This window comes from Sceloporus undulatus, chromosome 2 (assembly GCF_019175285.1).
Source record: "Sceloporus undulatus isolate JIND9_A2432 ecotype Alabama chromosome 2, SceUnd_v1.1, whole genome shotgun sequence".
NCBI classification, from domain to species: Eukaryota; Metazoa; Chordata; class Lepidosauria; order Squamata; family Phrynosomatidae; genus Sceloporus; species Sceloporus undulatus.
This window is the reverse complement of record NC_056523.1, coordinates 66,052,056-66,075,296: the sequence shown is the minus strand read 5'-3', so window position 1 is coordinate 66,075,296 and position 23,241 is coordinate 66,052,056. Positions and strand designations below refer to the sequence as shown.

At 39.5% G+C, this 23,241-nt stretch overlaps 1 protein-coding gene across 4 annotated transcripts in view; it reads right to left on the bottom strand.

Moving 5' to 3' along the window:
- Nucleotides 1-1,256: 1,256 nt before the first annotated feature.
- Nucleotides 1,257-23,241, bottom strand: part of VGLL4 (vestigial like family member 4) — a 149,333-nt gene continuing 127,348 nt past the window's right edge. For all 4 annotated transcript variants that reach the window (XM_042452093.1, XM_042452090.1, XM_042452091.1 and 1 more), the window contains 3 exons: nucleotides 15,215-15,437; nucleotides 6,152-6,275; nucleotides 1,257-4,439 (listed from right to left, as the gene is read on the bottom strand). In XM_042452093.1, coding sequence (XP_042308027.1) covers nucleotides 4,165-4,439; nucleotides 6,152-6,275; nucleotides 15,215-15,437 — 622 coding nt within the window. In that variant the 3' untranslated portion in view covers nucleotides 1,257-4,164. The remainder of the gene's footprint in view (nucleotides 4,440-6,151; nucleotides 6,276-15,214; nucleotides 15,438-23,241) is intronic.

The window sequence follows — 23,241 nt, the reverse complement described above, 5'->3', positions numbered from 1 at the left end:
CATGGTCCAGAACTTCGGTGTTTTCAAACTGTATTTTATGCCCAGGATGGTTTGTGGCATGTTCTGCTACTGCTGATTTTTCTGGCTGGGCCAGTCTGCAGTGTCTCTCGTGTTCCTTGATTCTTGTTTGCACACTGCGTTTGGTGGTCCCTATGTAGACTTGTCCGCAGCTGCATGCTATGCGGTAAAGTTCTGCGGCTGTGAGAGGGTCTCTCTGGTCCTTGGCGGAGCGAAGCATTTGCTGGATTTTCTTTGTCAGTTTGTAAACCATTTGAAGGTTGTGCTTCCTCACCACTTTGCCTATTCTGCCTGTGACTCTTTTGATGTATGGTAAAAATACCTTCCCTTTGGGTGGCTGCTTTTCTTCACCCCTCTGGGTTTTTCTGGGCCTGGCAGCCCTTTTGATGTCTGAGCTGGAATAACCATTAGCCTGTAGAGCTCGGTCCAGGTGCTTCAGTTCATCTTCCAAGAAGTGGGGCTCGCAGATGAAATTCTGGACCAGGCCAACCACTACCATGTCAGGATGCACAGGAAAGCCAAATCATTAAAATGTCATCAGATCCCTTCAAATTAATTACTAATGGCACTTTTCTTAGCAAGTATCCTTGAAACCTAAATGAATCCTGTCATTTTCTGAACATTTGGAATTAATTAAGGCAAATAATTATCAGTTTTTCAGTTACAGGTGCAGGAAAATGTATGAATGCCATATCACAATGGATTTGTAGAAGAGAGGCGTTTGAAAAGATGCCCAAGGACAGATGAGAGTGAGCATATATATGTAGCTGTCACCAGCAATTGTGCTCTTTGACTGGAGTGCAAAGGCAGCTGCTCTGTTGCATGAAAAAGCGTTAAAAGCCACAAAGCATTAAAAATTATACTGAACAAATGTATGATAGAACTGTTCTCTGTTAATACAAAAATGGCAACTGCAAATCCAACAGCTGAATACGGCAGTATTCTTATCATAGGGGACATCTAAATGCTTCACTTTAAAACATTTGCCATGCTAGAAAAAAACAATGTTCATCTTGAGGCCTGAAAAATGAGGGTATTTATTAGGTTTCCACCTATACATAGTGACCAATTTTCAGTAAACTGGTGTAACACAGATTACAGCAGTTAGAGAGGGACAAGACAGAAAGAGGTATGGCATTTATAGTTGGACTGAGGACAGCTGAGTGAAATTAAACTTTTTTAAAAAGAATATTTAATTAAATATAACAATAAAGAAAACCAAACACCACATGCTCACATTTATGAGATTTAAGAGCACTTTATTGTTCATTAAGGCTACCTTTAAGTACAAAAAAAAAAAAGATGGCCTGCCAAACCTTTTTTTAAAAAATCGCCAGGTGAAACAAGGCCACAAAAGAATGATATATTACAGATTTACAAACATGGAGAATATTGTTCAAGCTGTAGATAATGTGGCTCTGTGGGAGAAAAAACACTTTATGTAACAATGAGGTTAATATCCCTCTACCTCTTCCCACCCTAACCCCTTTGGCTGTCACCAAATAATTACATTTCCCATCAGTATTTTTAACTCTATCCTCATGTGATTATACATGGGAGATGCCATGCCAAGCCCATTACCCTAAGCATGCTTCTGTGCTCAGGAAGTATATTCCCCCAAATTGACAAATTTGCTTCCAAGTCTTGTGCGGTTAGGACTGAGGTGCCAATCTCTGCCTCACCACCGATCCATTTACCCATCCCAGATAAGTAAATGTGACTTTGTACTATATTGTGCTTAAAAGAAATGTCAAAAGAGTTACAAAACCCACAGAGTCCCTCTACAGTCATTAGTACTTTCCTGTTAGACTGCTCAGTAGCCTGTAGCAACAACACACTAGTGGCTATTAATTGCTAATGCAGTGTTCTTATAGAATAACTGTGTTCCTGCACTTTTACTGTATTACAGACATCTACAAAACAAACAAAAAAGATCAACTTTTTTCTCCAGACCAAAAAAAAAAAAAAAAAAAAAAAAAAAGACAGAGAGATAGAGATAGAGATGGAGAGAATGATTACAATAAAGGAAAGGGAAAAATTAAATAGCTACATATCATTAACAAATTAATTGTTCCTCAAAAAATACCTACAAATTTCTCTGTACATTCTTTACGCACAGCGTAATGATGGTCTTAAAGTTATCTATTTAAAATGTGTGTGTGTGTGTTTGTGTTTTTCTGCAAGTATCTTAGAGGGAGTAGGGCAGTGAATGTCAATGGAGACTGAACATTAACTACCCAGGAGGATGACCATGAAATGTGTGAAGGGGTGACAAGGTGCAGGGGAGCTTCTGTTGTTCTTTTCATGTTTTTAAAATTCGGCAGCCACACTCACTCCAAAAAAAGAAAATGAAAAGAAAAAAGGCAGTTTTATGGTATTTCCTACTCTGCCCCTTTTTCATATTTAATAGTGTTAACATTTTTTTGTTTCAAAATATAAAGACTATTGTGGACCCAAATACTGCAACACAGTCCTGAATACATCACATGGAGTTCTGTTTTTCCCCTACTCATAAACTCTTTCTCAATAAAGCCAGTCTTTTCAGGTAACCCAGTATTAAAATGCCTTGCTGTAACCATCCTGGGGGTGATGGAATGTGTGGGGCAGAGATAAGGAGGGGGGATGAGTTGCTGCATTTAACAAAAAGCTGAGAAGCTCATGACTACGGACACAAATCAGTTCTTTATGCCTGCCTCTATTACCTAGTTAGTGGCTATTAATATAGCAAATGAAATAAATGCAAGTAACACCTTTATAAAAGATTTTTTTTAAATGGTGGAATGTATGGTGCCTTGGCCTAGATTTATAAGTAGCCCCAACAATTAAAGATTGCATTTCACAATCTCTTGTTCAGACAAAATATTTAACGATAGCAGTGTTTGCAACAAATTAGCTTACACACATTTTAAAAAAAAACTAAGTAAATTTGTATTAATCAGTTGGTGCTGCAAATGTAAGTTGTTTATTCAGAAATGAATGCCATTAAGGCATACTGTACCTCACAGTACTGTATAGTCACTTAAACTGCATCATTTGAGGCCTGACCTGAGGCAATTGTCCTTGTTTGCTGGCTGCTACTAAAGTGAATATCATCAGATACAAATATCAGAGTACAACTGTACCAGCAGTAAGTCTATCTATGACTGTTACTGAAAAAAATATAAACTAGTTCTCAACAAAGGCTAATAAGTATTATATTTCTTACTGTCTATACATTAATAGATACCAGCTATTTTTTCCATAAAACATGCATTTTTAGCACTATTGAACCCTCTGACCTCAGCTCTACTCTAACAAACTGCAGTGTTAACAAAATTTAAATGCCCATGGATCAGTCAATTATGCAGTCCAGTTGCAAGCAATAAGCACCTGAAATCTAAAGAGAGAAAGACCTATAACCTGTATGAGACTTCCCCTTCCTAGGCAAATTTTGCTTTTTTAAAAAATAAGAAATTGTTTTAAAAAGAGACAGACACATCATCTTTAGACTTTTTTTCACCTCTAAGCAGTTTGCCCTCAGAATATAAGCATCGTGCGTGAAGTTGCTATGCAACTCTAGACCTCCTCCAATAGTGCAAATCATACACGACAGTTTCTTTTCAAGTATATACATACAACATTACTTCACAAAGGGAGAAGAAAGCAACGGAAGCAAAATAAAAAATAAAAACCAGACAAAATTCTACTCTCAAGAAGCTAATCAAAGCACGCAGCGTTTGGGTCAACCAACTGTACAGAATGGCTTTTTATCTCTCTCTTTTTTTGCCCGTTAACTTGTGTCTGTGTCTTTTCTTTCTTTCCTTTTTTTTTTTAAGAAAAGGGGGCAGCAGATTTGCATCAGAGGTTTCTTTGGTAACTGAAGCAGGAAAAAAAAAAGAGTGCTACATCATAATATTTATTTTTAACTGAATAGTTCCTGCTATCATCTTTTAAGGGAATATGTATAAAATAAAATAAAATAAAAACCCCAAGCAAAACACACATAAAATGTGTGCTGAAAACTAATCTCTCCTATTCTCCCTCCCAAACACTTTTACATTTTAATTTAAAAAAAAATTTTTTTGAGCACTGTTCGAAGCTCAGTCAAACCATGCAAATTCATGTTTGGATTTTTTTTTTCCTTAAAAAAAGTATGTGGTCCTCTCTTCATGAGACGACAGAAGGTGAATGATTATGATTGACCATGTGGGAGGAAGGGGGAGAAGATGACTGGCCCCTCCGGGAGGCAGACTCTGGGCTGCTGGACACCCCATCCTTTGCAGCTTTGATCTGAAGCCACGTGTCTCCAAGTGCTTTGGCAAAGTGGTCGTCAACAGATCCCGTGATGGATACAGAGTTTGTCACTGGCTCCGGCTCCTTGTAATTCTTGCCAAGGCTTCTGCGGAAGTGCTCTTCCACCACTGGATCACAGGCAGTGGTAGCTACATGGGGATGGAGAAGGGGGAGGTGGTGGAGAGAAATAACCAGTGTAAGAAACCCTCAACTAATGATTCTTACCTGTAGGACCAAGAACAATGATATATTTCCTTGCAGTTGTGGCTGAAAATGCTAGAAACAATCATCCAAAATATGTAATTTAATGACTTATGCTAGAATAACTGCCCAGTGGTGGCAAGAAGAGGACAGAAGAAAATGTCTCTGCCTGGAGAGGAAGCTGCTACCTGCTTGTGAATCAGCATGGCAAGGGCTTTTGCCACCATCTCCTCTGCCACTTACAGTATTCCTTCTCTGCCCCTGCCTGCGTAGGTAAGCCACCTGAGATGACTGTGGCCACAACCTTCATTCATCATTTCTATTTAATGCATTTATATTTCTATTTCTCTAATTTCTGTTTAATAAATTTATGATATTGTTTATTCTATTTAATGTATCTGTCCTTAGAACAGTAAATTAATCTGAGAGGGTGACTTTGCTAGAAGAAAAATATTATAGCCAAAAAAAGCACAGCCAAATGGCACCCATGTCCCCTGGAGAGTGTAGGGGTTCAGTAAACAAGGAGAATTGGGGAGGATAAGGAGGTGAGGATCATGGAGGTTTAAAAAACAAATAAGCACCCTCCCACCCACCTACACCCCCCCACACACACCCCCCCACACACACACACAAGCTGTCGAATGACTGGAGGCACACAATGCTAGTGTCACAACAAATTAGAAAAACTAGAAACCAAAAAACCACATAGGTTTTGAAGACTAGCTCTAGAAAGGACAGGTGTGGTTTCACATGAAAAATATGAGAAAGTATTTTTTTCATGAGATGTAAAATATTACACAGCAAATGTATTAAATCTATTCCTCGCCTTTATGTTTTTGTTCCTTCTTGTCCACTTTCCTGTAGGAAAGTCTCTTTCCCACAAAACATTTGTATCCAACCTTTGTTAATACTGCATTCTCTTAGTGAAGGTTAGATTGGACCCATCAATGTCCCTGTTACTATCATACTGATTTCAGTAGGCTTACTCTGTGTATGACTAGGGACCTAATTGAAGGTCAAGCATCCTTAGACTTGAGGGAGTTAAATTAAAAGCAATTTCATTGCACTTAAATCCTATTAAAATTGATATGAAAAATTAGCTGTGAAAAACACAGGTCTTATTGGTTCTGGATCTGAATGAAAAGAGTTAACAATCTTCCCTTCCCTGCCTAGGACCTGATTTTTTATACAAGAACCACCCATGTAATGACTTGGAGCTAATGTTGTCACAGGTCTATATGAAGTTCCATGTTCATGGTACATATTTGCATATATGTGCATACAAGACAGAGAATGTAACTGGAAGATCAGTCTTCCGAAAATATGCCAAAAACAAGGTTGAAGCAACACCTGGTTTATGGTCTCTGAGAACAAAGAGTTCTCTTTTAAAAAATGGGAAACCTATATTTTTCTCCTTCGGTTCATTTGCTGGAAAATTCTGGCATGACTCGGGCTTTCTGCTGCCAAATACAAGGAGGAAGATCCCAATAAACATTCTATTCCAGTACACACATTTACGTTGACCCAAGCCTTCCCTCTCCTTAAAAGAAATAAATAAATGCATCCCACTTTACTTTTATTTCATTACATATTTTAATTCATTACGTATGTAGTTTTCAAGTTCTTGGAAGGAAATCTGTGGCAATGAAGCATTACTTACTGCTAGATGGTCTCCGGTAACTGGCTGGCATGGCAGTACCACATCCACTGTGTGCAATTGGACAATGAGAAAGGTTACAGTTACGATTGCTTGCAGAGGCACAAGTGATTACAGATGGACGGTTCTGAGGGCAAGAGGAAAAGAACATGCATTAAGCCCAGCTGCTCCCCCAAAGAAATTCAACAGTTGTTCATCTCAATAGCAGAAAACATACATACATACATACATACATACACACACACACACACACAACCCTGCTAATAGTCTGGTAGCTGCAAGTGAGACCTAGCAGCAAAATACACAAGCCAAACTATATATAGAGACAAGCAACATTTTATTCAAGGTGATCATGTTGTTGTTCAGGCACACTAAGCTCAAAGAGCACTCAAGAAGAGCATTCAGAAAGGAAGGCTCTCTGAAGCAACCTTCTATTCCTAGGAGAGGAAGAGTGGAACAATCATTTCAGAGTGGGGCTATTAAAGACACTGGACAAAACGTAATGAAGGGATTAGGACAGCATTTCAATTTCATTAATGACATATGTAGCCTGAAGTTTAACTTGCTTCCAAAGGCTGGTTCACATGGTCCACATTTTACACAATGTGAGCAGTCTGTCAGTGTTCTCAAATGTATATTTGCATGGATAAACGAGATGTGAATTTTGCAGCTACAACTATGGCTGGCACCAGTTGCTCTGACTGCAGCAAAGTGGGGAGCGGGAGGCAGAATGGGTACTTGCCATATTTAAAAAAATGTTTTAGATTTTTTTTCTTTTATTAGATAAAACAAAACACCAGAAACAGTAACATGCAGGCAGTGAGTCAGAGCAATTAGTACAAAGACACAGAATGGGATGACTGAATTAAAGTGCCAAAGTTAAGCCTGTATTGTTCTAACTGTATTTTCAAGAAGTCATTAACTAAGCAATTGGGATCTTCACTTTTCTAACAAGTCACCCCAAAACGACCTTGGCCATATCTGTGATAAATCCAGTTCACAGAGCAGGTTTTCTCCACAGAACTATGTGGCCCTAAAAGGGTTGGAAAATGTTCATACAGAGACGGGGTAAGGGTGCCAATGAACATACTTTTGTCCAATCCAGTTCACACCCTACCTTCAAATGACAGGGCCTGCCACACTGCAGCACTAGCAAGGAATGAATGCTTAAACCAGGAGAATTCTGAGTGCCCAAACCAGGAGAAAGTCACAGCAGGATAAGAGAATGCATCCATCGAGAAGCCACAACCTAAGCCCATTCCTAAGGGCCAACCAGCCACGAGAGACAAAGCAATCTTAGGTCTACTTCCTTTCTGGAACATCAAGATAGTTATCCATGCCTGGGCAATGTTGTGCTATGTTTTCTCATCACTGTGGCACATCATTTGGCCCAACATGATGTCTGGATGTGGGTAAGTAGAAAGTGGAAAGTGGAACTCACAAGAGGGCTGCTGGGAAAGGACAGGCTTGCCATACACCAGCTGGCAGCTGGACAGTGAGGTGGAAGAGAGGAAGGCAGGAACTGATGCCTGAATGGTGGAACAAAGAAGTATTTGTTCAGGATTGTAGGGGGTAGGGTGGAGGGTTGGCATCATCTGATCTTCACTGTAGGTGGCTAAATGTCCTGGGGTCTGGCACTGTGGACAATCAACAGGCACTATGTTGAAGTAATACTGCACTTCTGCATAAGATCTGGGGGAGGAATTACATTTGAAATTTGAAGTGCACACCAGAGATAGGGGATACTTTTCAGGCTACATTAGTTCAAAGAAGTATTAGGAAGGAGAAAAGGAGTGGGTGTGATCACAGCCCAGAGTGGTCCACTCCTCCCATCTCACACATACCAACCATTCAGAAACATAATTCAGACATGCTCCTGTTTACTCATTTTTTTCTTCTCATCTCCCCCACATCATTAACCCTTCTACATCCTGTAACTTCACTAAATGCACAAAGCTGCATAGACACCTACACAAGGATCACCACAAATTATTTCCCCACCTTTCCCAAATCATTACCTTCTTTGAGCCCTGATGTTGACCTTTTAAGCAGCATTTCCCTTTTAACAATGGCTGCTAGGTATGCACCCCATCCCCTTTCTTTTTAGGGATTAGAGAAAGCAGCCAAGAACAGAATTGAGAAAGGAATGGTGGGGAAATGACAGAAGTCCTCCACAAGGACTGATCAGTTGGGGTAAGAGTGGAGCAAGAAGTACTGGGGTCAGCCTTCTGATGGAGTCTCCAAGCAAGAAGTCCAGGAGGAGGCACTCAAAAGTCTTGTGCCAATGGGAAAAAACATCTAAAAATGCAGCCAGACACCTTACAAATAAGTGACAGGAGTTAAGACAAGACAGTGGTGGTCAGAAAGGTAGATAATTTAGGCCCAGATAAGCCCATGGGTTGTAGGTTCTGCTAAGAAGTAACTAGAATATGCCTACTAGAATGCTTGAATTCATCCCAATTGCAGTTCACACCTCAAACCAGGGATAGGGAGTACTAAAGTCTTGTCTAGTTGTTGGACATGTTGACTCAGAATCTTCCATTCAGCCAAGAGCATAGGGAAAACACAGTTAATATGAAACAGAACTTGAGATTCTTTTAAAACTGCACTGTGAGTCTCCCATAGCTTTGGGTCTGAGCAGACGTTTTGGATGGAAGTTTGCTTTTGCATCCAAAGGGTACTCCATACTTAGTGGACACAACTCAGGCAGAGAGGAAGAACAAGACAACATGCTTCGGTCTATGAAGAAAAGCAGCAGCAGAAGAGGGCTATACAAATGGGTGGCTAAACGTTGCCCCTTTTAGCCCTGCATCGTAGCCACAGCAACCACACACCATGGCAATGATCCACTCCCTCTCAGGAGCAAAAAGAAGCCCTGGTGGCGCAGTGGTTAAATGCCTGTACTGCAGCCATTCACTCAAAACCACAAGGTTGCGAGTTCAAGACCAGCAAAAGGGCCCAAGCTCAACTCAGGCTTGCATCCTTCCGAGGTCGCTAAAATGAGTACCCAGACTGTTGGGGGCAAATTAGCTTACTTGCTAATTAGCTTACTTGCTGTTCACCGCTATCATCTTTGGAATAGTGGTATATAAATAAAACAAATTAATTATTATTATTACTCTGAGCAGCTTCCTAGAAGGGGAGTCATTGGCGTACTCACCCTTCCAGCCAGTGCCATTTGGGCGCTGCCCTGCCCATGCACATGTGGAACTAGGGCTTGTAGTGTGTGCACGTTCCAACCTAGTTCAGCCCTAGTCCGCGTATAGGCTGGCACAAAGTACCAGCCTGTACTGCTCCTTTATATCTATGTAAGAACAAGATTTGGATAATCATGGAATTGACAACGGGAAGGAAGACTATGAGATATCTTCAAGGTCATTCATGGTGCAGCTGGAGAAATTCAAACATTCCAGGTCAGGCTAGCTGCCAAAGTAAACTCCCAGATATACAAAGAAGACAATGATAGAATGTTTGCCCTAGTGAGACACATTTCAAAAGGGACACTTTAAGCACTGTAGGAACATGCATGTGGCACACTTGGATTTAAAGACTGTTTTCCAATGGAAAATAAAGGAAGACAATAGTCTCACAAGCTGAAGATTCAGGACAAACGGCTTGTATGCTAGCTTCAAAATAATTTTAGGAAGTGAAGCAACCTTAAAAGAGCATGGAATGAAAAACAACACAACAGGAGGTTCACTCAAGGAGAGTGTAACTCCTGTCTGTAGTCAAGGAGTAAGGAAAAGTGGACTTACACACTGACATCTATTGGTGATTTAATTCTGTGCTGTGAAAGCAAAGACAACAGCACTCAGATCATAAGTCATCTGAGCAAGGAGAAAGAGGTAAAGGAATCATCTATTATCTTGGAGTACAAACAGAAAAGGGAAGAGGATGTATGCTATACATTATGTGTACTAAATATCATAACTGATATCTAGCACAGGACACGACTGGAAATCAGGATGACCTGGCAAGTGTTTTTGGAGTTCACAAGACCCAAGGAAGTTAAAAGACACAAGTCTTGTGGTCATTTGGCCTAGGGCAGTGATGGCAAACTTTTTAGAGACTGAGTGCCCAAACTCAAAGGCATTCCAGCACTGGGTGTTACCCAGTGCCAGAGGCGCGGGACTTCCAGGGACACGACTTCCACCTTCGCATGCCAGAGAGGGCATGTGTGCAAAAGGTTTGCCACCATGGACCTAGGGCATGCCAGCTAAGGAAAAAGAAAAGGACAAGAGCCATAGATAAACAAGAGCCATAGATAAACAGAGGCTGGATGGCCATCTGTCAGGGATGCTTTGATCTAGATTTCCTGCATGGCAGGGGGTTGGACTGGATGGCCCTAGTGGTCTCTTCCAACTCTACGATTCTATGATTCTATGATTCTATGATTCTATAAGATGGCACATTTCCCCCTCGCCTAGCAGCTTATTTTGCATTTACTATGGGAAGAAACATGGAAATATTTGTCAAAAGCAGCAGAAGACAGAACCAACTTTACCCCTTTTAAACTCTCTTCCACTTCCCCCTGACTATCCCCAAATCAAAGGAGGTTGTTTCAGATTTTATCAATTCCTTAATTCCTCTGTGCTAAAACACTCTTAAGTTCATCTCTTACCAGGAAAATATGCTTTGAAGCAAGCTTTTTGGGTGAATATGCATCTCCAACTTGAAATACATTTGTTCACCTCTCTTTTGAGTGTTTCCTCAGAAGCTGAGACTTCTGCTGTTTTTTCCCCCCTTCGTTCACTTTCTGGGTGCTCTCTCTCAACTGTGAACTAAGGGAACTGCATTTCCCATCTTTTCTCTTTGTCCTCTTTTTCCTTTCAGAGAGATCTGTGACTACTCTGAGTCTCTATGGGGTTTTTTTTCCCCAAGTTAACTTTTTTCCTGGAATAGCTGCTATTTCGAAGTTCTTTGTAATTTTTCTCAGTATACCTTGGTTTAAAAAGTCCCAATTACCCATCTCTCACAAACCTTTGAGCTAAAATAACATTCCCCAATATTTTTAAAGATATGCTATCAAAGTTAGTGAGGGTTCTCAAGGCCCCCCCTCCATGGGAAACACATCTCAGTCCAAACGAGAAGAATCACAGAATCATAGCGTTGGAAAAGACCCCAAGGGCCATCCAGTCCAACCCCCTGCCATGCAAGGAACCCACAATCAAAGCACCTCTGAGAGATGGGCATGCAGCTTCTGTTTAAAAACCTCCAAAGGAGATTCTACCATGCTCCAAAGGAGTGTGTTTCTCCTAATGTTTGGAGAATGGGACTTCAAATGCAAAAGGAATTTACCCACCCATGGAGATATACTTCCCCTCAAAAGATGTCAACAGTGAACCTCTACCAAGCAACAAGCAGTACAGGGAAGTGATTCTACATTAAACACTATGGCAAGGCCTGATGTATTGAAAACTTTGGGAAGCTTATGCTGAAGACCAGATCACCAAGCAAGAATGACTGATATGCAGCTTTTTGTTGTTGTTGTTGTTGTTTTTAATGGTGAAGTATGTAACATCCACTAGCAAGCAAGCCCCAATCCCAAACTGAATGTAGATTTGGCTGAAGACAATACAGACTCTAAGTCTACTAGTGATTATCAGTTTGCTTCAGAGGTGGAGCAAACAGCTGAACCAGCTGGAAATAAGCAACAGTTGGGCATTCCTCCAACAGAGAACATGTCAAGACTTAAAGTAGTAGGATCAGATACTGTTAAATTTTGGAACAGATGACCAGAGCCATACAACTGTTTGAAGAGAATCAGGAATATATCAGATTCTTGCAGAAAGAGCTGTACTCCCAGATCTGGGATGTGTTATAGAAATGTACCTGCTATTGTTATTGCAATATTGCTTTATTGATGGGACAATTCACTTCACCTCCTTAGAGATAGCTTCTTGAGAAAATGGGGTGGCTAAAGAGAATATGGTTAAGGAAACCCCATCTGCTCCCCTGTCATCTAGTCCTAAAAGAGAAGATTAATCTTGTGGATTTATAGCCACATCAGTAAGCAGAAGTGCTGAAAGTGAAGGAATGTACAACCATACTAGCACAAGTAACTATCTACCTATAGAGGACAAGAGAAGCAGAAAAAGATAGTTAGGGTTCCCCTGTGTGCTTCTTTATGAAGTCTATTATATTGCCTTTTCCCTTATAGACCAATATTTTTAGTCTTGTCTTCATATCCCTCACTTGTTACTTGTTACTCTAAGTCATAGAACTGGGGATAGCAGATTTCTCCCAAATGTGTAGCTCTCTGGCAAAGCTTTCTTTTCAGTGCAGATGGACTTTTGTTGATCATTGCTAAAACCAGCTTCTATATAGGCTAACAAGCATAGGATCTTTGCTTTTTTGCATTTTACTTGTCTTACAAAATTTCCTAAAATTGTCATCTGTTGATGGCATGACACATGAACCCAGGTCCAATTGAGAGCTACTAAATGTAATGACCTGATTCTTAGGAGTAGCATATAGGCCAAATTATAAGGCAGAAGCAGAGCCCAGGCCTTTGATCTTCCTTCCTGTGTTTTACCCATTCAAAAAACAAAACAAAACAAAACAAAAATAAAACAAAAACACACTAACATACAAAACAGCAGAACAGCTCCATTGTTTCATACCAAGTTCACACAAAACATCATGAGAAGAGATTATATTTTACTGCAAGATCAAGGATACATGAGTCAAATTTCAACAAATTAAACTCAAAAGCAACAGGTTGCTGCTGTTTGTTCTGTTTCTGAGGAGCATAATGCCATTTGCATCTTTCTGAACTGACAGCAAAATCAAACACACTGAACATTCTCTAACAAAGGACAGGAAAGAATATCAGGTCTGCTGATTTATTCCTTTGAATCCTTCAAGGCAGGTAAAGCACTCAATTTACATATGGGCCAGTTTATACGTTAACAGAAAATGATGAAAGCTGTTTCAGCATGGCCCAAGTCAGGCTTGAGAAAATAAATATAAGGGTTGGGATGATTTCACTGCTTCCATTGTAGGGCTGCAGAAAATGCTGGTGCGGAAAGCACTCCACACATCTTCCTCCTCCTCCTAACTCAAATGGCTGTTCTATGCAGATAGGACTACATCATTATGGTGGCTGTTCCCACATTGCTTCAGTATTATATGGGAATTAATCCTTTGTGTAATTACAATTGTGGGCACCCACCTTTCACCTTGTACAGAAGCCACATAAAGCACCACTGTAACAAACAGAGGCTTTGCAACACTGCTGTTTGCTGCACTCTGTTTACAGTGTACTTTTTTCAAAGAACATTATTAGAATTTAGTAGTTGCCTCATAACTGATTTTTCAAGGTGATGTGCAAACAATTGAAAATAAAATAAGATTTTAAAAATCATAATTTATAATACAGCAGCCTTATGTAACTTTGATTCTTTATCCACAGATTCAAGCATCCACAGCTTGAAAGTATTTTTTTTAAAAATTGTAAATCCCCAAAAGCAAACCTTGATTTTGCCATTTTATATAAGGGTCACCGTTTTCCTATGCCACCATATTTAATGGGACTTCAGCATCCACAGATTTTATTATCGGGGGGAGGGGGGTTCCTGGAACCAAAGCCTAGCGGATTCCAAGGGACCACTGTACAATAAAATCACAACTAAAAAACAAAGACTGCTCCCAATAAGTTGAAACAGAAAAACTGCCAACACAGAGATGATTACAATCCTATGACACTAGCAAAGCTCACTGTAGCATCCAGTGTGGGAGAGAGGCAACCATGTTCCAAATTCAACAAAATGTTCAAATGATCTGCCCATAATCACTAGAGTCCAGTCCAGTAAAAACAGCTCCTGATGTACCCTTAGAGTGGCAGGACTGGCTGCCAAGCTGAGAAACAATAGCAAGACTTATCAAGAGCCCTAATGTCGTCAGTGGAAGCCTCTCCCTTCCTCATCTGTCATCACTGAACCAACTCTGGAAAAGAGGAGGTGTGTGCAGAAAATCAGCAGTTGGGTTTGCACAATGGATCATACAAACTAATACATCACTTGATAATACAAACGATTTCAAAACAAAAAGGGATCAGATCCCATCCCAGATATATTTACAAAGTATAAGGAATACTAGGCAAAGTATGAAATGCCTATCAGTTGCTAAATCAAAATGGAAGAGCACAAGAAACATTAGAAATGCTGTGGAGGAACTCATCAAATTCTGGAAAATTGATCTTAATTTCAAAGATAAGCACTTTTGACTGAGATAATGATTGTGTGAGGATGCTCCATTGTGCACAGATATGTTTGCAGCCATGTCTCAGCTATATCCCTGATCATTTAGGCTGTAGTTTATAATAATATAATATTCCACTTGCTCTAAACAGCTAGTTGAACACTGGAGAAGAAGCAGTGTGCTATATTACTGACTATCCCTAACGAGGAAAAGATAGCACAAACAAGAAAGGTGTTTTTATCTATATCTATAGGAATTTTCCTCAAGGGAAAACACGCCTTCAAAAGGGAAAGCATGAAGAGTGAGTCATCCAGACCTGTAGGGAAAATTGGTAGTGTTTTGCAGCAACTGCATGGCGTACTCTTGTGCTGTTTAAGACGCAGAGGAGGAAGTGTTAGTGGCCTCCAAGTAGGGATTAGAAAAGATGGTTTATGGGTCAACTGAAGGAAAATGGTGGCATTCATTTTGGTTTGTAAAATCCTTCAACCATTCAGTTCCCACACCTGCAATCTGAAATTAAGCAATCCAGAATCCATTTTATCTAATCTTTTGTTTGAACAGATCAAGCCTCTATTTTGAAAGACACAGATTACCTGCAAACAAGTATGTGATGCATTCAAAAGATAGTGGAAGACAATGAGTTAACCTAAGGCAGAGGTGACAACAAAATGTCTTCCTCTTTTTGTCCCTTCTGAGAGCAACAGAACACCTTTTTTCCTTGAGAAGATACCTGCATGTTAGCTGAAAAGAGCCTCTTTACTATCTCAGAGATAACTGACAATTATCAGGACATACATTCATCTGTCTGTCTGATTGTCCGTCTATCCACCCACCCACCCATCTATTCTCCTATAAGCCAAGTACCTGCTGCCGTTCCACCGACGTCATTGTAGGAGTGAGGCTTACAGACCGGGTAGCATCCATGCTGTTTTTGGTCAGTGCTAGAGGTTGATCCATGGTTAAGCTTGGGATTGAGGCATATATGTGATTAGCATGAAGACTCATTGTTGGTGCAGCAGCCCGGTCTATTGGACTGCGGCTTCTTTCTCGATGTTCTTTTCGGTAATCCCCATTGGCAGTCTTCATTCTACAAGAAAACCAAACAGACCATTATTTCAGCCACACATACTGAATTTAGGGGGCACTGGCCTGAAGGCAAGAAAATGTTTCAGCATTGTTTTGGTTTACCCATTGTCTTTAATCAGACATGTGCACAAATCTATATATGCAGTCTTAAAAAGCTAGCAGATATACTTGTCAGCCGCAATTACCTGTTTGAACATGATGTAAAGAGTAATTGTCAGTGATCTATGTTATGTTTATGGAATGTTTCTACCATAACACACATTTTATGTCCCCATGCTATGAACATTGTCACCCATAAAATGTAACATATGAAGAGGGTTACCAACAGAAAGAAACTATGCCAGGGACCAGTGGATTTAACTACTGAGTAGTAAAAGAGTTATGAAGTAATGATGCTGCCAAACCTGATAGAACACAGCTACATTCACAGGAGAACACACTATGTTTACTTATTTAAAGTTATGGAGTCATTGGGAGTTAATTTATTTCAGAAGTCTGCTTAACTTCAACAAAAACAAAGTTATTTAAGTGAGATGCTAATTATGTGTTGTAAATGCACTTCAATGAAAAAAACGTCTTGTTTATAAAATATTAGTGCATTTGGCACATGATCGTTGTAAACACAATTTCTTCATATAAACACTAGCTATATTAAAAATAGCCTTTCTGATTAGCTGATGTCCAATAGACTAAAATTACACAGTAGCAATTGTAATTTTGTAAATTAAAAATTATTTTCACTTTCTCTTTCAGTGGGTGGGTGGGTGATTTGAAGTGTCTCACACTATATTGTCATCTTAATCATGCTCTTATTCCCTGTACTTACTCTCTGACATATACACTTGTGCATATCATTATTCAGTGGATTAAATTTGGATGTATTGTGAAGAGACTCCATTAATGATTACAAACAATTAACTGTCCTCCAATTCCACTTTACCTGGGATTAGTTTTAATTAATTAATTAAATTTAATTTAATTAATTAATTTAATTAATTAACCACCATCTTGAGGGGGAGAGAGGCCAGGCCTGGAAGACAAAGAGCCCTCCTCCAACCACCATCTTGAGGAGGAGAGAGGCCTTGCAATTTTATGTATTGTTTTGCAATTTTACTGTACACCGCTATGATCATTGCGGAATAGCGGTCTATAAATAAAAATTATTATTATTATTATTATTATTATTATTATTATGTTACCGGGACTTACTTCAGAGTGTAAATGCACAGAAATGTGTTGTTAGGCTCTGTGTACCAACCAGCATAACTAGCATAACTGACTCCATTCGCATGGGGCATACTCACCCATATGCAGAAAGTATCCCCTAGAAGTAAAACACAGCATTTCCTATGAGGTTTTGTGTTGCAGAGAAAAATCCACACAGAGAGGGCACAAGGTATCTTTTTAGCAACATGTGTGTTTGAACACTGTTCTATCAGGGACCCTAAATTTTTTCAAGGAACCACTTCAGACTACTAGTCCAAAACACTGTATGCTGAAAGCAGGGTTCCCATCCTCAAAAAGTTTGCTTTTAAAAGTTATATAACCAACTACAGACTAAACATTGTAAAAGTGACTTCCCTCTTTCTAAACTTCTAATGGTGGGGTGGAACCATCATCTTTATTTTTCACTTAATTTTGTGCCATGTTTAGGTAAGCAAAAATGGTGGTCACTTTGCAGGAAACCCTAGAACACAGTGGGGTAGCTAGTCTATTAAGTCCATTAAATTTCACGGCTGTTGGAGATGAGAGGAAAACACATAAAACAGAAACATCTGCGTAATATGGAGGGCTTGGAACAGTCTTCACCAATGGAGAACTTCCATACACAAAGGAAATTATGCCCAGAGCAGCTCTGTCTATTGTGAGGCCATTTTGGACTAACTCACTGAGAAAAATGTTACATTTAACAACTAAAGCTACTTCATCTAAATACACCCTGAAGGAATCCTCAAATATATCTGAGTGACCTGACTTACAAATCACTTACAATTCATTGTGGCCTTCTAAAAATTTTCAGAAAGTGTGTTGTTTGTCTTCTGACAGAGAGGCGGGGTAAAAATAAAGTTTTTAATATTTGTTATTATTTATTATTGTTTGATCGTGTGTGTGTGTGTGTGTGTAAATGGAAAATGGGGGAGGAGGAGTTAAAACATGCAGTACAGATTTTCATATACAACCTGCTTCTTTTACTGCTTTAGCAACATGAAATGATTCCTGCAAAACCTAGCATGTAAAATTGTGCTAATGAGCATATTTATCAAATTCAAAAATACGAAACTGTTTTATTTAAACAAAATTGTGAATATACGCCATACTAAAGCAAGCATTGCAAATCTTAAAGACTATGTTACATAAACATGTGTACCTTAACGTTATGCATGCAAATGTATCTTGGATTCAAGTATGTATATGCCTAAAGCATGCACAAAAATAATCCTTTGCTCCTAATGGTGTTAATTGTTAGAAATACAAATCTTCATACTCACATTTTAAGTAAAACCTTGTCTACAAAAGCACTTCATTCATTCTGAAAGAAAATATTTGTTTATGTGTCTTTATGTTGCCTGTCAACATATGATGGCCCCATAATTGCATAGTGTTTTCTTGTGCAGTGAAAGCTCAGATATAGTTTGCCACTGTCTTCCTCTGAAACATAGCCTACAGCACATGGTGTTCATTTCTGGTCCTCCTTTCAAGTACTAACCAAACCTGGTCCTGCTTAGTATCCAAGATCAGACAGGAATGGGTGCCTTCATTCCAAAAAAGAAAATATTTCTACATTCATCACATTTTTCAATTTTTCATTGGAACAGTAGAAAAATGGCCACTGACAGGGGGAAAAAATCCCTCTCCTGAATTTGCCTATGTTTTTCTGCCATGTCTTCACGTCTCTACATCTTGTATACTGCCATTTCCCCAAATTTCAAGTTTTTTGCTGGCAAAGAGACTTCTTATGCCTGTGAAGGACTTCCATACATAGTTGAAGGGAGCATCTGGCTTGGAGGATCAGCAATTGTACAGGCCAGCACTAGTAGCATACTTGCCTAGTGACTCTAAAGCTCCTATCACTGTGTGTTTGTGTGTGTAAATCCTATCTGTGTGAGTGGCATACTAATAATGCATTATTTCTAGCAGTGAGAGGGCAGTTATAGAGGCAGTGGCAACTCTGCTACTTGAACAGTTTAGGGAAAGAAAGAGTTCCCATGCCATTCCCTTATACACAAGTTCATGTGATTTTATATTCAGCCAAATTCACCCCATTGGAAAAAGTCCAAGAGCTCAGTGTCTGCCCATGCAGAAACACTTCCCCACCATGTGTTGCTAGCTGGCAGGCAAGAGCTGTGCTCTGGAGAAACAGATCAGAGAGGGCTTTAGCTTGAGATAAAGCTCTCTGTGGTAGATTATTTTGCTTTACTGTAGATCTCTCTCTTAAAGGAGACTTTTCAAATCAAGCTTAAATCCAGTTTAACTACCCACCATATTTCCAAAGGGGCCCCATATATTATTTATTTGCCTTAGCATTCTTCTGTGTAACCTGAGCTACACTAAAGTGCACCGTGACCTCCTGTATCATCATCTTATTTAATAAACTGCACAGTTTAAAACACATACATTACCGTACGTGTATACATTTAGCCATAGAAGAGATATGTATAACCTATATGGTCCTAATTAAGCTAATATCAACCTAATGAGACTTTTCTATCTTGATGTTACTTTTGGGGTTCACCTACTAATAAAAGACACTATCTTGCTGACCCTGTGAGTTTATAATACAGTAATGCATTGGAGAAACTACCTGATTTTAGTCATTCTAGAGCAGGGGTAGGCAACCCTTTTGAGCCGGGGGCCGGGTTGCTGTCCCTCAGACAACTGGGGGGGGGCCGAAGCAAAAAAAAAATAAATAATTAAATAATTGTTTTAAAAAAATTAAATATATAAATAAACCAGGACAAATGTAGGACAAAATTTTCAAATGGAAAACACTTTTTTTTAAAAAAAAATGGAGGACACGCGAAATAATTTGCTGATTTTTTTAAACAATGTTAATATAAATGCATGTTTCTGAGGCTTCTATAGACAATTGCCCCCCAAAGGCCCCAGTGGCAATCGCCGGCAGGACCAGGCTGGGGCCGGTCCCAAGGCCTTGCCGGGCCGCATCCGGCCCACGGGCCGCAGGTTGCCTACCCCTGTTCTAGAGCATATGTTTATTTAGTTAATTTTACTGGTTACATTTCTTATTTTTGCCTTTCTTCCAATGGGCTCTCCTCTTCTTTGTTTTACCTTCACAAGGATCATTTGAAGTAGGCTCAGAGACTTCTCCAAGATCAGCCAGTGAGTTTCATGGCTCAGCTGGGACATAACATGAAAGTCCCAAGTTGAAAATCTATTATTCCAGTCCTGAATCATAATATATTATATTAATATAACTAAGGTTAATTGTAGCATTACAAATGTGTTCATGTATGAACAGATTACACTCAAGGGCTTGGTTACTGTACAAATCTTTAGTACAAAACAGAAGAGGCCCACCCCACTACCACCATCCCCAGTCACTCTCACATGCATAGCTCAACGCATTTTATTTTCCCTGCCTTTAAGACAGACATTGTTTTCCATCCTTCTCCCCAGTGAATCATAACTCAGGCTCCAGTGCTTACCCAAGCATCATGTGCTTAGATGGATGACATACTAAAACCACACACATCCTGACTGTTAGAACCAAACTGCAGCAGATTTTCGTCTTTGTTAATTGGAAGCAATGTTTTGAGCCTGTGCATTGAAAAGGTTCAAGTGGTGGTTATGACACACTGTCCTCAAACGATTCTTGTATTGCAGAACTGTTAATGCTGCCTCTCTGTTTACTGGAACAGAGCAGTGGGTAATTCACACCCATCCTGGAGATATTACTAAGTTTGCCAACTGTTTAAGGAAAAGGGGGAAAAGGGAGAGCTAGAGAGAGGCCCAGAGAAGGGGACTGTTCCCTTACACTTGTGCTTATTTCCAGTGCACCACTCTTTTTACAGAAGAGCAGCCAAAAGCATTACTGACAAGAAGCTAACATCTTACAGTGCCTGTTTATAAAGCCTGTATTCAAGTGGACACTAATTTGAAGACATGCACCTCATCCATGGTAACTGATGTGATTTTATAATTTGCAATAAGTTAATTTGCAGTAATTTACCACTAAGAAAGTCAGTGTTCAAAGAGAACCAAATAAAAGGAACACTATTATTTGAAAGTGTGTATATGACCTAAGCAGCTGCAATCACTTCATAAGAAAGAAGCCCTACTGGACCGGCAGAACTTACTTCTGAGGAAACATGCCCAGTACAGTGCCAGACAGTACCCAATTCCACTTGTGAAATCAAAGGGGAAAGGAAACACACATAGTTGGAAAAATGTTGACTGGTTGGTTGGATGGAGGCATGTTGGAATTCCTTTCCTACCTAAGGTTCCCTACTCGAGCCATATTACTGCACTAACTACACTCTTACAGTGCTGCTATTCCACTTTGACTGCTTTGGCTGCCTCCTCTTGCATTTGGGGGCTTGTAGTTCAGTGAGGCCTAAGAGCTCTCTGGCTGAGAATTCTAAATGCTTCTGTATAAACTGCAAATCCCAGAATGCAACAGGAGGCAGCCAGAGCAGTTAAAGAGGAATTAGCAGCAGAAGAATGATACTTTCCTGGAGTCAAGTGTTGAACATCCCAGTTTGCTACCCAAAATGAGTTTTCCAAGCTTGAATTTTTGTCTCACTTGAGTGTAATGGTCAAAATTCCTACAAAACCAAGAGTGAAACCAACCAGAATCAGTATGTGGAGTTTGGTGTTGGGGGTTGCATATGCATGTGTGCAATGCCTTCTCAAAGTCATATGGAAGATTTCCTTGCTGAATCTGTGGGTGCTGAATCCATGGATGTAGAGGGCCAAGTGTACAGCATATCCAAAAATTATCTTTAGAATTTCAGTCAAAACAGTGAGGACAGAAATAAGTAACTCTGCCATCTGTTAATGCATTCTCAAAAGTAATTTAGCACTACATAATATAATTACGTATTACAAAACTACTTTATAATGACATCCAATGTAGTATAGTGTAATTAGGACTGCACTGCTCTAACTAGACTGTAAGTCTGAATACAATGGTGACTTTGTTTTTACCTTTAAAAAAGCTTTTTTGGGGGTTCCCATTGCTATAATTGTCATAAAAGGTAAAGATAGTCCCTTGACATGAATGTCTAGTCATAACCAACTGTAGGGGGGGGTAGTGCTCGTCTCCATTTCTAAGCTGAAGAGCCAGCATTGTCCGAGGACTGCTCTGGTGGTTATGTGGCCACAATGAGAAACGCTGTTACCTTCCCACTGAGAAGTGGTACCTATGTATCTACTTGCATTTTCATGCTTTCGAACTGTTAGGCTGGCAGAAGCTGGGACTAGTGACGGGAGCTCACCCCATCATGCAACACTCTGGCCTCGAACTGCCAACCTTCTGATCTTCTGATCACAGAACTGGCGTCTTAACCACTAAGCCACTGCATCATAGGTACATAATAAAAATAAAATAAAATAAAGACACAAGCATAAACACTGCCACAAATAAACTTATGAATACTTATTTGTATCAGTATAATGTGTATTATCTTGATAGGCAAATACGTTCTGTAGAAATCTGTCATTTCATTGCCACTTTCCTATAAGCCATAATATATCTGCTAGATCTAACATCATAAGCAGTATCTCACACATGGAAAAAAACAGCTATTTTATGGATGCCCCTGCTCCAATTGCAATTGACATTTTTGTTACTAGATGTAAACTCAAAAATGAATATTTTCTATGTATTCTTAATGGTTCCAGCCAACAAATAGGAAATAAACTGATGTACTTGATTTGTTTATACACAAACATAATTATCCCCAAAAAGGCCACCCAGTAGTAATGATCCAGTGGTAGTCTGAAATATAACTTTAGAAGAATTGCAACAGTTGAAATCCATGCCAAGCATTCCTTCATTTTGATGGCTACATTCCAAAAACCTATCTTGAAAGGTCTTAGAACAAAAGGTGTGACAGAAAAGGACTGCATGAGGGCCTCATTTTACATACAGTGAGCAATTTATTGTTGTTGAAGTACTTTCTTCACTTAGCACATAACAGAAGCCAAAAAACACTGCTTGACAGATGGCAAATAAAACTTGAAAAAGGAATCTTTTAATTCATTAAACAGACTTAAAAGTATGTACATTAAAAACATTGATTTGATTATGTTTAATTGCTTTTAAAAGTTTCTGTGATTTTATTTCCTGGCAGCAGATGTACTGCCAATTTATACTCAAGTTAAATCCTTTTGACAAGCAAGATGTCCAGTAAGGTTCAAGTAAGGGCCAGTCAACATGATGAAAATTATCCAGTAAGAATGGATGTAGAATGTGATTCAAATGCATTTGTCCTTTGTTGGGGGGGGGGGGGGGGGGGGGGGGGGGGGGGGAGAACCAAAGAAAGCACTATCACACTTTTAACCATAGTATACAGAAAGATGTACATGGTCCCCCTCAGTTATTAACTCTTTCTGCCCTCATTAAGCCTACTGATATACTGCTTTGTCTAGCCAACATGGAGAAATAAATACACTTGCGGATTTGATATTTGCGGATTTGATTATACATGAATTTGATTAATATATTCTCTCTAGGAATATCTAGGTCATCCAGTGCAACTCTGTGGTCAGCTTTAACTAAACGTTGCACTGAAAGACCTAAAGATTCCTAGAGAGAATACTCTGCTAGGCATTTGTAGCTCCTC